The 13,203-nt window shown below is 40.3% G+C and overlaps 1 protein-coding gene across 5 annotated transcripts in view; it reads right to left on the reverse strand.

Moving 5' to 3' along the window:
• Window positions 1–13,203, reverse strand: part of EDA (ectodysplasin A) — a 311,653-nt gene that overhangs the window by 72,237 nt on the left and 226,213 nt on the right. For 4 of the 5 annotated variants that reach the window (XM_028523275.2, XM_028523274.2, XM_028523273.2 and 1 more), the window contains exon 2: window positions 6,447–6,552. In XM_028523275.2, coding sequence (XP_028379076.1) covers window positions 6,447–6,552 — 106 coding nt within the window. Of the gene's footprint in view, window positions 1–6,442; window positions 6,553–13,203 lie in introns of all 5 variants that reach the window. The other variant, XM_036016971.1, reaches the window with a different exon arrangement.

Here is a 13,203-nt window from a genome sequence, read left to right on the forward strand (position 1 = left end):
AACTGGACAGCTGTAATCACTTGTTGTGATGAGGTAGGGCTGTAGATTGAGCTTGGGGTCTTCTTCCATGGCCCTTGGAGAACATTGGGGAGTATAAAAACAGAACAACCTGGATGAAAAAGAGTTATCTTTTTTTTAAAAGATTTTATTTATTTATTTTAGACAGTTTTACATTTAAATAAGTGTTCCAGTTTTACATTTCTTTTTTCTTTAAGGATTTTGTTTATTTATTTTTAGAGAAATGGGAAAGGAAGGAGAGAGGGAGAGAAGCATTGATGTGAGAGAGATACATCAATTGGTTGCCTCTCATACCCCCTGCCCCTGCAGCCGGAGACCTGGTCCACAACCCAGGCATGTGCCCTGACTGGGAAACTGAGCCTATTACCTTTCAGTGCTCAATCCACTGAGCTACACCAGTGCGGGTGACAGTATCTTTACATGAATTATAATGGTTATCCAAAAAATAATGAAATGCCTGGGAGACCATGCTATTAAGTTCATTTTCCAGAGAAATGTTTTTTATGGCTTGTCATAAACCATCACTATGTTATTATCAAGTGAGAGAGACGAAAATCAGTTTGAGTGCTGATAAGAGTCTCAGGGGCTTGTTCACAAGACAAAATACAAGGTTTTTGAGGGTTGAACATATATGTAGACCTGACAAGGTTCTTGATTTCAGAGGTAGAGTCCTCTGAGGTCCTAGATGGTCATGGAAACCAATGCCCTGGGTGCCCAGAGAAAAACACTCTGGAAAGTAGTTTGCATCAAATAAGACACTAGGTAAGCTAAACTGTTGTAGGTTGTTCAAGACTCCAAAATGCTGTTTAAAGCTATATTTTTATATAGAATTTGCAGTTAATAATTTCTGAATTGTTTGTATACATTAATGCTTTTGATCATTATGACAAATGCATGAAGTGAGCACCACTCATTATCTCCATTTTATCCCCTCAGCTGAGGAGAGTGAGGCTCAGAGGGATGTTGTCATCCAAGGGCACGTGACTGGTACAGTGGCAGTGATTTCACAATGGTATTCAGAATTGTGACTCAATCTTGTACCTCTTCTACTGCATTTTTATTTTGATCATCTTACTAAGACAGAAACATGGGAAGAGGGTGGGTGTAGAAACTTATTAATATTTTGATTGATTCCTGAAAATCCTCCCACAGGAAGAGAACAAATGGCTTTACAATAATATTTTTAATATATGGAAACTATCTCCATGGGAATTTCACATTCATGTTCTCTGATTTCAAAGACCTCATGACCATCTGGTTATATTCCATAACTAGAAATTTTCTAACTAGGAAATAAAGTTGTGCAGATTTCTGGAGTACCCTGCAAGAGATGACCATGGAAGCTACCTACAGCTATTATTACTTCAGAGACATATCACAAGGATGGGCCTCAGCAGGAAATTCTGGCAGAGATTTCTGGAACTATTGTGGCTCACAGTACTTACAATGGAGGGATCATGCTTTCCTTGCAGAACGATATAATTAGCATATAATTGGCAAAAATGAACGTAAAACCTGTATTCAGCACTTTTGGACAACTCAAAACAGGAACAGTGAATTTAAGGCAAAGATATAGTAAAGAAAAACACTTCATTTATTTTGTAAGAGTTGAAAGTTATAAAGTACCAAGATTTATATTGGAGGGGAACTACCCCTGTGTTTGGGATGCCAGCTTCCTAGTCAATGCCTTCATTTATAGGATAATCCAAATGAAGAAACCCTTTCTTGAATAGTGAGTCAGAAGGATTGGGTATAGTCCTGGCTGGTGTGGCTCAGTGGTCTGAGCACCAGCATGTGATCCAAAAGTTTGATGGTTCGATTCTCAGTCAGGGCATATGCCTGGGTTGCAGGCCAGGTCCCAAGATGGAGGTATGCAAGGGGCAATCCATGGATGTTTCTTCCCCTCCCTTCCCCTCCCTCTGAAATAAATATGCATGCTCCTAAGGATCACTACAACATCCCTTGCATTTCCTCAGTGTGAATGAACCATTTTGTAAAAAAGTTGTCTCCCACATGGATTAGTGAAGATCATCAAAATTATTATCTATAGTTCCTACATAAAAAAATCTAGAGCTCTACCCCACATTTGTTTGTTCATTCATGTACCAAATGTTTGATTGTCTTCTATGTACTGTTGCCTTTGTTTCATTTTTACCTGTTGCCTATAAATATATGTGCCCCTTCATTTAGCTTCTCTGAGGTACTTACTCATCTTTACACTTCTTCCAGTGTGCCGCGAAGGCTTTGTTATATAACCAAAAAAATTTTCTTCAGAACTGAAGTGAAATTAAAGGATAGTAAAGGATCAAAAAAATTATACAAGGAGCCAGAATGGATTTTTCCTGCTCTCTTTTTAAACTTCTGTTCATTTTTGACCTTAGAAGGATGTTTTCTTCCTGAAATCTCTGTCATATTCTTAAATGTTCAAGGTAAATTTCTTTTTCTTTGATACTTATGAAGTAAATCTGAGCTGGTTAGCTACATTTCTGTTAACAGTATATCAAGTAACTTGTACCTTTAGAATCAACACAGGATTGTTTTTCTTTTTGGCCTTAATTCACTCCACTCTGATTTCTATCTCCCATCCTCCTTTTCCTCTGTTCACATGGTTTATAAATTGAGTCACTTCTTCAATGAGAAGTTCTTTACTTTTGGAAAACAGAATCAACTCATTGTCTTCAGACATAATGATATGCAGTGTAGACTTACACATCTGGCTGCCTCTTTAACACACACATGCTTGTCCAACAGGCCCCTCAAACTTGGCACGCCTGAGTTTTTGATTCCTTCTCTACATCCCTTTACCCTGTTTGTTCACCTCAGAAATGGCAATACTCTTATGTCCCAAACTTGGGGGTTCTCCTTGGCTCTTCTCTGTCACTCATAACCCTCATCTAATGAAACCAAAAACCCTGTCAGCTATTCCTTGATAATCTCTCCCAAATCTTGCCACTTATCATCCCTGTGGCTCCATCCTGGTCTAATGCAGCATCATTATCTTGTTTCAATTTTATTTATTTATTTTTTAGAGAGAGGGGAAAGGAAGGAGAAAGAAAGTGAGAGAAACATCAATGTGTGGTTGCCTCACACATGGCCCCTACTGGGGACCTGACCCACAACCCAGGCATGTGCCCTCACTGGGAATCAAACCAGAGACCCTTTGGTTCACAGGTATGCACTCAGTCCACTGAGCCACACGAGTCAGGGCTCTTGACTAAATTTTCCATACACTCCCTGAACAGGTCTTCCTGGCTTTTGTCCTTCTCCCTGCAGCTGTTTTGAATACAGCAGCCAGAGGGATTTGGTTAAAACATAAGTCAAATTGGGTCACTGCCCTGCTCAAAATCTTCCAATGGTTGCTCCTCTCAGGCAGAGTAAAAGTTGGAGTCCTTATCTTGCCCTACACACTTCTAGATTGAACTTTGCTCTCTGATATCATCTCCTTCCCTCTTCCTCTTGTTCACTCTGCTTCCAGGAATACTGATCTTTCTAGAATATGCCAAGCATTCTTCTGCTTCAGAACATTTACATTTACTGTTTCTTATCTCCTCCTATGCCCACGCACCCCCAACTGTTTGCATGGCTCACACCTTCATTTCATTCTGGTTTCCTCTTAATTGGTCCCTGATTACAGGGACCTTCTGTGACCACATTATCACACACCCCACCATTTTCTCTCCCTCTTGCCCTGCTATCTTTTTCTCCACAACACTTACAGCCAATTTATCTCATTGCTTGCCTCTTTATACTGGAACTTAAGCTTTTTGAAGATAATAAGAACTATTTATTGAGGGTTTCCCATGTGTTGGGTCCTTTTCAAGGCAATGGGGAGATAAAAGTAAACACAACAGACACATGACAATGTCCTTACAGCATTTCCATTCTAGTATTATAAAAGTATTTCCTCAGTAAATATTTGATAAGTGCATCGAATAAATACAGCATACACTCACTTAGCAGAGTAACAGAAATGGTTCAAAAGTAAAGTAGACTTGGATTAGCTTGTCAAGCTTGTCACTCTTTAACTCATTGGAGAATCTGCATCTAAAGAAATGGTTGCACCCTGGCTGGTGTGGCTCTGAGGACTGAGTGCTGGCCTGTGCACCAAAGGGTCACTGGTTCGATTCCCAGTGAAGGCACATGCCTGGGTTGCAGACCAGGTCCCTGCTTGGTATGTGAGAGGCAACCACACACTGATGTTTCTCTTGCAAACACACACTGATGTTTCTCTCCCTGTTTCTCCCATCCTTCCCCCTCTCTAAAAATAAATAAAATATATCTTCAATAAAAAAGAAATTCTATCAATAATGTTTAAAAAAAAAGAAAGAAATGGTTGGATAGGATACCAGGTGGACAGCTGGAAATGTAATCAAATGCCAGGACTCATAGACATTCCATACTCCTAACTCTCTAAGTGGCTCTTGGATTCCTCCCAGTCTGACAAAAAAAATCTGTGACTGGCACAGATTGAGTAGAGTTGAGTGACTACACCATCAGATTGTGAAGAAATCAGCTAAGAAGTGCTGAAAACTAGTGCCAGCAGCTTTGGACTTCACCAGAGACATACTATTTTGTACCAAAACAGAATAAACACTGCATGAAAGATCAGTAGCAGAGATGGTTGTAGCCACATAAAGATAAAATGGTTTAGGAAAGTGGAAGAGAAAAGTTGGGAGTCCAACTTCTCCAAAGTTGGAACTTTTCCTCTTTTTTAAAGAGGAAACTTTAGAAACTTCTAGACTTTCTACTTGGGGAGGAAGGGAAGTCTTTGCCATATTGCTCTTATCATCTCTCTGCTCTCCTCCTTAGCAGTTAGGGAATATGAAAGATTTCTTGGTATTGGGAGCAGCCTCACGGGGAGGGTCAATGGTGGTAAGACCTACATGCACCAAAGGGTGAGGTAATGGGGAGAGGAGAGTGACAATGACTCCCAGTTCTCAGTTTCCACATAGCCTTCCAAACACTTCCTGGAAACTGGCTGCAAGCAGTATGCAAGTAACAGGTGCTTTTACTTCACAGACCCCATCTCCTAGGCTGAAACTTGGTCATCCGTTGTATGCAAATTATCCTCTGTAGCCCCACTAGACCAGTTCTCCATTCAAGGGCTCAAGCTGCTGCCACCTCCATTGACTGGGACACCTTACCTAACTAATTTCTCTGACCCTTTCTCTTTTTAATCACAGCATCCTTGTTCTGAGCTCTTTGTCAGACTTCATCCAGTTCTCTCCTTCTGGCCTCTAATGAGAAAGTCCTGGTCCCATTTCTATACTAGCACATGCCTCCTGGAAGTGCCGACATCATGGGCCCTTACTCACATTGACAAAGGTCAGCTTTAATAACTCATTTTCATCTTTATAAAGGCCGAGTGCTTTGTAAACCCCAGACATACACCTTTGGTAGAGGTAGCCGGCACATGCTCTCTCTGAATCCAGATGGTGCTGCAGCAGCCCAGAGCCATGTCTTCTCCTAATGTCTATGGCAAAGAGGCAGTGTCCTGTCAACTGACACAGTAACACTGGAATATAGTGATTCAAAGACCTGGCCCAGGAGCTCACTCAACATTTTGTTAGGCCCCACAAAATGCATTACTAGTTAAGTCTATTTTACTCTGAATAAGGACTGTTTTCAAGGTATATCATAACCTAGCTGAAGAAGGAACAGGCATCATTAACTTACACAAGAAACACCAACAGCCCTGGCTGGTATAGCTCAGTGGGTTGAATGTGGGCCTATGAATAAAGGGTCACTGTTTTGATTCCCAGTCAGGGCACATGCCTGGGTTGCAGGCCAGGTCCCCAGTAGGGGGCCTGGGAGAGGCAACCATACATTAATGTTCCTCTCCCTCTCTTTCTCCTTCTCTTCCCCTCTATCTAAACATAACTAAATAAAATATTTTAAAAAAAACCACACCAACAATTTGCCAGATACTAGTCTAGATTCTGGAGTTATGCAAAGAGAAATTCATATCCTCAAGGAAGTTGTGAGTTCTAGAAGGTCAAGTTCATATTTGAGCATGGTAGCAGATACCAACATTGACATGATTATCATTGGAATTAAGATATCACACAAGTGCCAGCATGGGACAACACTATGTTAATTCCAAGAATAGTACTGAATCCTCTTGGTAGCCTTAGTAGATATACCATGTCCCCAGGAAAGAGGAGGCCCTTTTACAGAGCAATCTTGAACGATACAAATGCTACCATGGCTCTTGGATATACTGAGAAAGGACTGAAGCAGGAGAGAGGATTCTGTACCATCCACTTTATGTCAAATGACTGATAAGTAGGCTAGTGTGGAAAAGCCTTCTGCTGTGACCTTGAATCTGTGGAAAAAATATGAGATGGTGGAGCACACTTGAGAAGTTAGTTCTCAGAAGGTATTCTCATTAACTGACAGACGATAAAGCATCACTCAAGGAGACTTACCATCTGCTCCTTCACTGCTTTTGCTTCTTTTATTGCGGCGAACACGCCTACTTTCTGCTTCAGAGTATGACTTTTCTTCAGGGAAGAAAAAATTCAAAAGGGCCATCTGTAAAAATAACAAGTAGATGAATAAAAGCTTGACCCCAGTCAACCACAGCTGAGATACAGAAAAATGACAAAACTAGTTTTCTGTAGACAGTTTACCTTTGCCTTAAATTCAGTATGTCTAAACCCTGGGCCCATCTTCCCTGCTACGATACAAATTCTTTTATTTTTGTGACCATTATTATTCCAGTCATGAAATTTGGGTAAGCTGTGAATCTCCACTCTTCTGTTCTGAATATCTAATGCCTAATCCTTCAAGTCCCATTCCTCCATATAGTTCTGGGATTCAGAGAGGATAGTCATGGATATCTAATGTCCCTCCTATACATCTGAGGACTGCCCAGAATTAGACTTCAGTTCACAACTCCCTCTTGGACATCATTATCATATATCCATGATTTTTCCACATTCCTTTTTATACTAAACTTTTCATTTGTTCCACAAGGCTGTGCATTCAATTATGACCAGAAGATGCCATTAATGTCAATGTTCTTCTGGTAGTTAAACATGAAAAAAAACACCACACTTATTCTTTGCTCTTGACTCTTATAGAACTCCTACAGCACTTGGGTCTATAAGACTCATTTTGGTACTTCATCCTCTACCAGGGATGTCCAACTTGAGGCCAGCATGCGACCCAGCATGGCTGTGAACTTGGCCCAATACAAAATCACAAATTTACTTAAAACATTATGAGATTTTGCCCTGGCTGGTGTGGCTCAGTGGATTGAGTGCCAGCCTGGAAAAGGAAGGGTCACCAGTATGATTCCCAGTCAGGGCATATGCCTGGGTTGTGGACCAGGTCCCCAGTTGGAGGCATGGTGAATCCCTAAAATGATGTTTCTCTCCTCCCTTCCCCTCTCTCTCAAAATTAAATAAAGTCTTTTAAAAGTTATGAGATTTAGTTGTGACTGAGTGTTGCAATGGTATTTAATGGGTGGCCCAAGACAATTCTTCTTCCAGTGTGGCGCAGAGATGCCAAAAGGTCAAACACCCCTGCATGAGTCTTCTTTCTTATGATGATGTCTCCTAATAGTACAATCTGTTTCATAAGTGAATGGGCGTGGATCCACTAATGATAATCATCACTTAAATATGTAGTACCTGAAATGAGTCATACTCTTTCAGCGTGAGTGCCTCTTTGTTGTTAAAAAATATGCTTGCAGTAAATAGTGGACACAAGAGTAGAAATGACAATGATTCTAACCTGACTTTGCCATTTACAGCTGTGTGATCTTGGGCAAGTTACTTCAGTTTTAATTTCATCTTCTGTAAATAGGGACAATAAAGAGTACTTTGCTCATAAAGTAGTTAAAGGGTTAGCACAGTACCCAGCATGTAATATGTATTCAATAAATGTTAGTTATTACTATTATCAAAATCAATCTTTCAAACAGACTGGTTAGGTAGCTTGGGGGTTAAAAAAGGAGAAATAAATCTGCATTTTCATCCTAGTATAAATGTGCAAAGATAAACAATTTCAGAATCTCATGTCTGTTGTATCTATCATTAATTGAAACAAAAATTCTACACAAACTTTCTTCAAAACTCTGTGATTTACTGTTTACATAGAAGAATCATACCCAACAGCCTTAAAGTACAAGATTGGCATCTTGCAGAATATATGCATATGTGAAATACAAAGTTAAGAAATGAATGTTTAGGTAATCTCCAACTTGTCATGAGATTAATTTTAAAACATTTAGGTTGAATCAAATGAAACTCACTTATGTATGTCAAAAAAGGTTGAGTATCAGCAATTTCACATGGTTCAACTGAGCAGTATTTTTGAGTCACTTGATTGGAATGTAAAATGCATTTTCCCATAAAATCAACATAATAAAATCTGACTAAATTTCCAAATGAAGCCCATAGAAAATTACTTCACCCATACAAAAATCAGCTATTTTACTACTACTAAAAACCCGAACTGTATTTACAATGAAATCTCAGTCATTTGCAACTCCAAAAACACAAGTGATGCTGGACAGAAGTTTTCTTGGTAACTGAGAGGGCTGAAACTTAGTACAATAATTTTGGATAGAAATTGATCTGGAAAATTATTTTAACTCATGGCTTACTGAGTATATAAGAGACTATTTGTACATTAAATGGTCCCAGTCCATTTAAGGTTTTGAGGTTTCTCACAACAATTATAATTCCATTAAAGAGCAATACATGCTTTGCTAGAGAGAAACAGAAGGTTCTCCAGGATTAAATGGAAAAGCATCTAACACAGACTGAAAGTAGACAAGGCTTCTTGGAGGCACTTCCTCTGGGAATCCTAAAGGATATCGTTGATTTAGTGACTAATGGGAAACTAAAAAGGAATTCTAAATACAAGGAGCAATGTACATAAAGGTTCAGAGGAAAGAGAAATTCACAGCTTGTGGAAATACAAGTAATTTAAAAGAAGTGGTAATGGGTTGGAGGATGTATGTTAGCATGAGGGTTAGGGTTAGGGTTAGACATTCTAAGGGCTGATCTAGTCAGTAGATCATGTTAAGAAATGGTGACTTTTTACTGTACGGGGGATATAGCCTCTGAAAGATTGTTCCCCTTTGTTCCGTTTTGTACTTTGTGAAAATTTGTTGTAATCTCCATTCAACAAAATGCACCCATTGTAAACATAGACTATGAAGAGTTGTGAAAAATGTATATACTTTTTTTTGTTTTTGTTTTGTTTTGTTTTTTAATATATTTTATTGATTATGCTATTACAGTTGTCCCATTTCCCCCCTTCTCTCCCCTCCACCCTGTACCCCCCTCCCACCCACATTTTCCCCTTTAGTTCATGTCCATGTGTCATACTTATGAGTTCTTTAGTTTCTACATTTTCCGTACTATTCTTGCCCTCCCCCTATCTATTTTCAACCTACATTCTATGCTACTTATTCTCTATACCTTTTCCCCCTCTCTCCTCCTCCCACCCCCCTGCTGCTAACCCTCCATGTGCCCTCCATTTCTGTGGTTCTGTTCCTGTTCTAATTGTTTACTTAGTTTCTTTTGGTTTTGCTTTAGGTGTGGTTGTTAATATTTGTGAGTTTGCTGTCCTTTTACTATACATGTCTTTTCTTTATCTTCTTTTCTTAGATAAGTCCCTTTAGCATTTCATAAAATAAGGGCTTGGTGATGATGAACTCCTTTAACTTGACCTTATCTGAGAAGCACTTTATCTGCCCTTCCATTCTAAATGAGAGCTTTGCTGGATAAAGCAATCTGGGATGTAGGTCCTTGTCTTTCATGACTTGGAATATTTCTTTCCAGCCCCTTCTTGCCTGTAAGGTCTCTTTGGAGAAATCAGCTGACAGTCTGATGGGAACTCCTTTGTAGGTGACTGTCCCCTTACCTCTTGCTGCTTCTAGGATTCTCTCCTTTGTTTTTACCTTGGCTAATGTAATTATGATGTGCCTTGGTGTGTTTCTTCTTGGGTCCAACTTCTTTGGGGCTCTCTGAGCTTCTTGGATTTCTTGGAAGACTGTTCCCTTTGCCAGATTGGGGAAGTTCTCCTTTATTATTTGTTCAAATATGTGCTCAATCTGTTGCTTTTCCCCTTCCGATTCTGGTACCCCTATAATTCGGATATTGGAACGTTTAAAGGTGTCTTGGATGCTCTTAATCTTTTCCTCAATTTTTTGGATTCTTATTTCATCATGCTTTCCTGCTTGGTTGATTCTATCTTCCTTCTGGTCCACTGTATTGTTTTGAGACTCATATTCCTTCCTTTCACTATTGGCTCTCCTCCGCGTGTCTTCCTGCATCTGTTTTATGGTAATCTGCATTCTTTCATCTAAATTTCGTCCAAAATCAACCAGTTCTGTGAGCTTTCTGATCACCAGTGTTTTGAACTGTGCATGTGATAGATTGGCTAATTCTTGGTCGCTCAGAAGGATGAGTCCTGGGGGACTGATCTGCTCTGGTGAAAACATATTTTTTTCCCCCCTGTCTCTCCTTTTTTTTTTCCAGTCTGGTTGCTCTTGTTACGGTGGGGGACGGAGCCTTAGGTGCTCACCGGGGCTGGGCACCCCAGTCGCTAGATTGTGACGTTATATGTGGGGGTGGGGCGGGAGCGGGGCGGGAGAAAACAATGGCGATAGTCCCGTTCTCCTGGACTCAGACCCCTGTCTGGGCCTCCGGGCTGTGAGTTCTGCCCTGGTCCACAATCGCCACCCCTCCGGGTCTGCCAGCCGCAGCCTGCGTACTCAGGGATCACCGCTGCCTTCTTGCGCCCCCGGATGGCTCCTGCGCCGATCTTGCGCCAAACCTTCCCCCAACCTCCGCGCGCCGCCGCCGCCGCCGACCCGAGCCAGCCCCGCGCCCGCCGGCTCGTCCTCTCCCACCAGTCCGGATGAACGCGTCTACTTCAACATCTTGGCTGCCCGATTTCCATTCAGATAAATCCTCTGCCGGATCTGGGCGCCATTCTGACAGCAAATTATCGTTGTAAATTATTGGTTTTCTAATCTTAGTTGTACGAGGAGGTACGGTGCATCCACCCATTCCTGCATCTTGCCGGAAGTCCCAAAAAATGTATATACTTTTATAACCACCATCCAAATCAAGACATAGCACATTTCCTTTACCTGAGAATTTTTTTTTGTGTATCTTCTAGTCATTCTTCAGTGTGACCCTCACCCCAGGCAACCACTGTCCTGATTTCTATCACTGTAGCTTAGCTTTTCCTATTTTAGAATGCAACATAAATGGAATCATACAATATGATTGTATGACTTTTGTGTGTTACTTTCATTCAACATAATCTCTGTGAGACTCCTCCATCTTGTTGTGGGTATCACTAGCTCATTCCTTTTTATTGCCAAGTTGTATTTTAGTGGAGAGATGGATCATAACTTTTCAGTGAATTCACCTGTTGGTGGACATTCGGGTCATTTCCAGTTTGGGGCTATTATGAAAGGAGCTGATATGTGAACTCATGTACAAGTCTCCTTGGGGACTTATGTCTTCATTTTTCTCAGAAAAACACCAAGGAGTGCAACCTCCTGGTTATTTAGTAAGGGTTTGATGTGAGGAACTGCCAAACTGTTTTCCAGAGTGACTGGACCATTTTGTACTCCCATCAGCAACAAATGAAGGTCCCAGTACTCTGCATTTTCATTACACTGATATTGTCAATATTTTTGAGGATGTAAACTACTGTTTTGTTGTGGTTTCTTTTTGAAATATTAAGCTTCTTTTTAATTTTTTTGGTCTCTTACCTTATTGTCAACTATCCGATTTCACTTTACCTACTTGTAACATCTTATCTGGTCTCTTTAAATTTGCTATTTATAATGTTATAGGCTTGCCACTTCATGAAAACTAACTAGAAACATGTACAAACAGGATAAAAAGGCAGCCAATGAGTTTTGGAATGGCTTTTTCAATAAATAAGATGCACATTCTCTGGGAGCTTAGAGAGCATTTGTTTATTGCTCAAGTCCTGGCTGTGAGGTAGAGTTAATTTTTCAGGTAACTGAATTATCCATGGGTGTGTTATTACAGGATAACACCATTTCTAGGGGAAAAGAATTTTGAAGTCCAAATGAAGACCACCCCCCACCCCACAACACAACTACAATTCTGAATTTCCTATATAGTCATAGTGTTCCCTCATGGGCTCACCTCCCATGGGAATTCTGGCAGTGTCTTCAGAGCCTTCTTGTATCCTGATGGTGCAGTAGGAGATCGTGCTTACATATTAATTGTTCCAAAGGGTCTGATATGAACTTATGAGAATTCAAGTTCAGGGAAGTGGGGTGAGGAGGAGCAGGGGGCAGGGCTGAGGGAAACAAACTCCTGCAGATAGCAGAAACAAGACCAGTTTCCATGGGTAGGAGGAGTAACTTCAAGTCCCTTGAGAGAGGCTATCAATGAGTACAGGGCACTCATAAATCAAGTGTTTATTGGAAGGGGCCCATGTATAAAAATGTTTTGAATACAGTTTCTATTTGCTCAATAAAAACTGGAAGAAAACAACACAAAACACTGCTTAAACTGGAAGCAGATCCCTCTTCACAGTACCCTTATTTGGGTCTAAATTAGATGAAGGAGGGAGAAGGAAGGAAAACTAATTAACCTTTGTGTAGTATAATGGTTAGGACAAAAATCAGTGGACACTCACACAAAAAGTCTAGCTTGAGTTTTGCATTCACTAGCACAGCCTTTAGAGGCAAGTTGCAGAATATGAACGAAACTACTTTCTCTCTTCAAATATGGCTTCCCTGTTGCTCAAGAGAGGAGGCATCAGAAATGTTGGCCACAGCCTAGCATGTTGCTCAAGGGAGAAAAAAATCTAATTCTTTACACTTTATTAACTGATTACACCCTTGTTTCCTATGGTAAAATTACATGGTAAACAGCACCTGCAGATTACAGGCATCTCAGCTGGAAACAGTTCATTAACAGTGAGCCAGGAGGGATGCATCCCGTAGTGCCAGTGACTCTCCACATATTGTTACAAACATTTTTTCCTAATTAATATCTAAACCCACAAAATTATTAGGGATTTTTCTCTTTTTACCATAAGATAGAATAAGTTTAATTCATTTTATCTATTCAATCGTATGAAATACATTTTATCCATTTTTGTATACCTAGTGCCTAGCTCTAGGCCTGGCACATAGTAAGCCCCTGATAAGTATCTATGTGTTGA

The sequence above is a fragment of the Phyllostomus discolor genome, chromosome X (genome assembly GCF_004126475.2).
Source record: "Phyllostomus discolor isolate MPI-MPIP mPhyDis1 chromosome X, mPhyDis1.pri.v3, whole genome shotgun sequence".
Lineage (NCBI taxonomy): Eukaryota > Metazoa > Chordata > Mammalia > Chiroptera > Phyllostomidae > Phyllostomus > Phyllostomus discolor.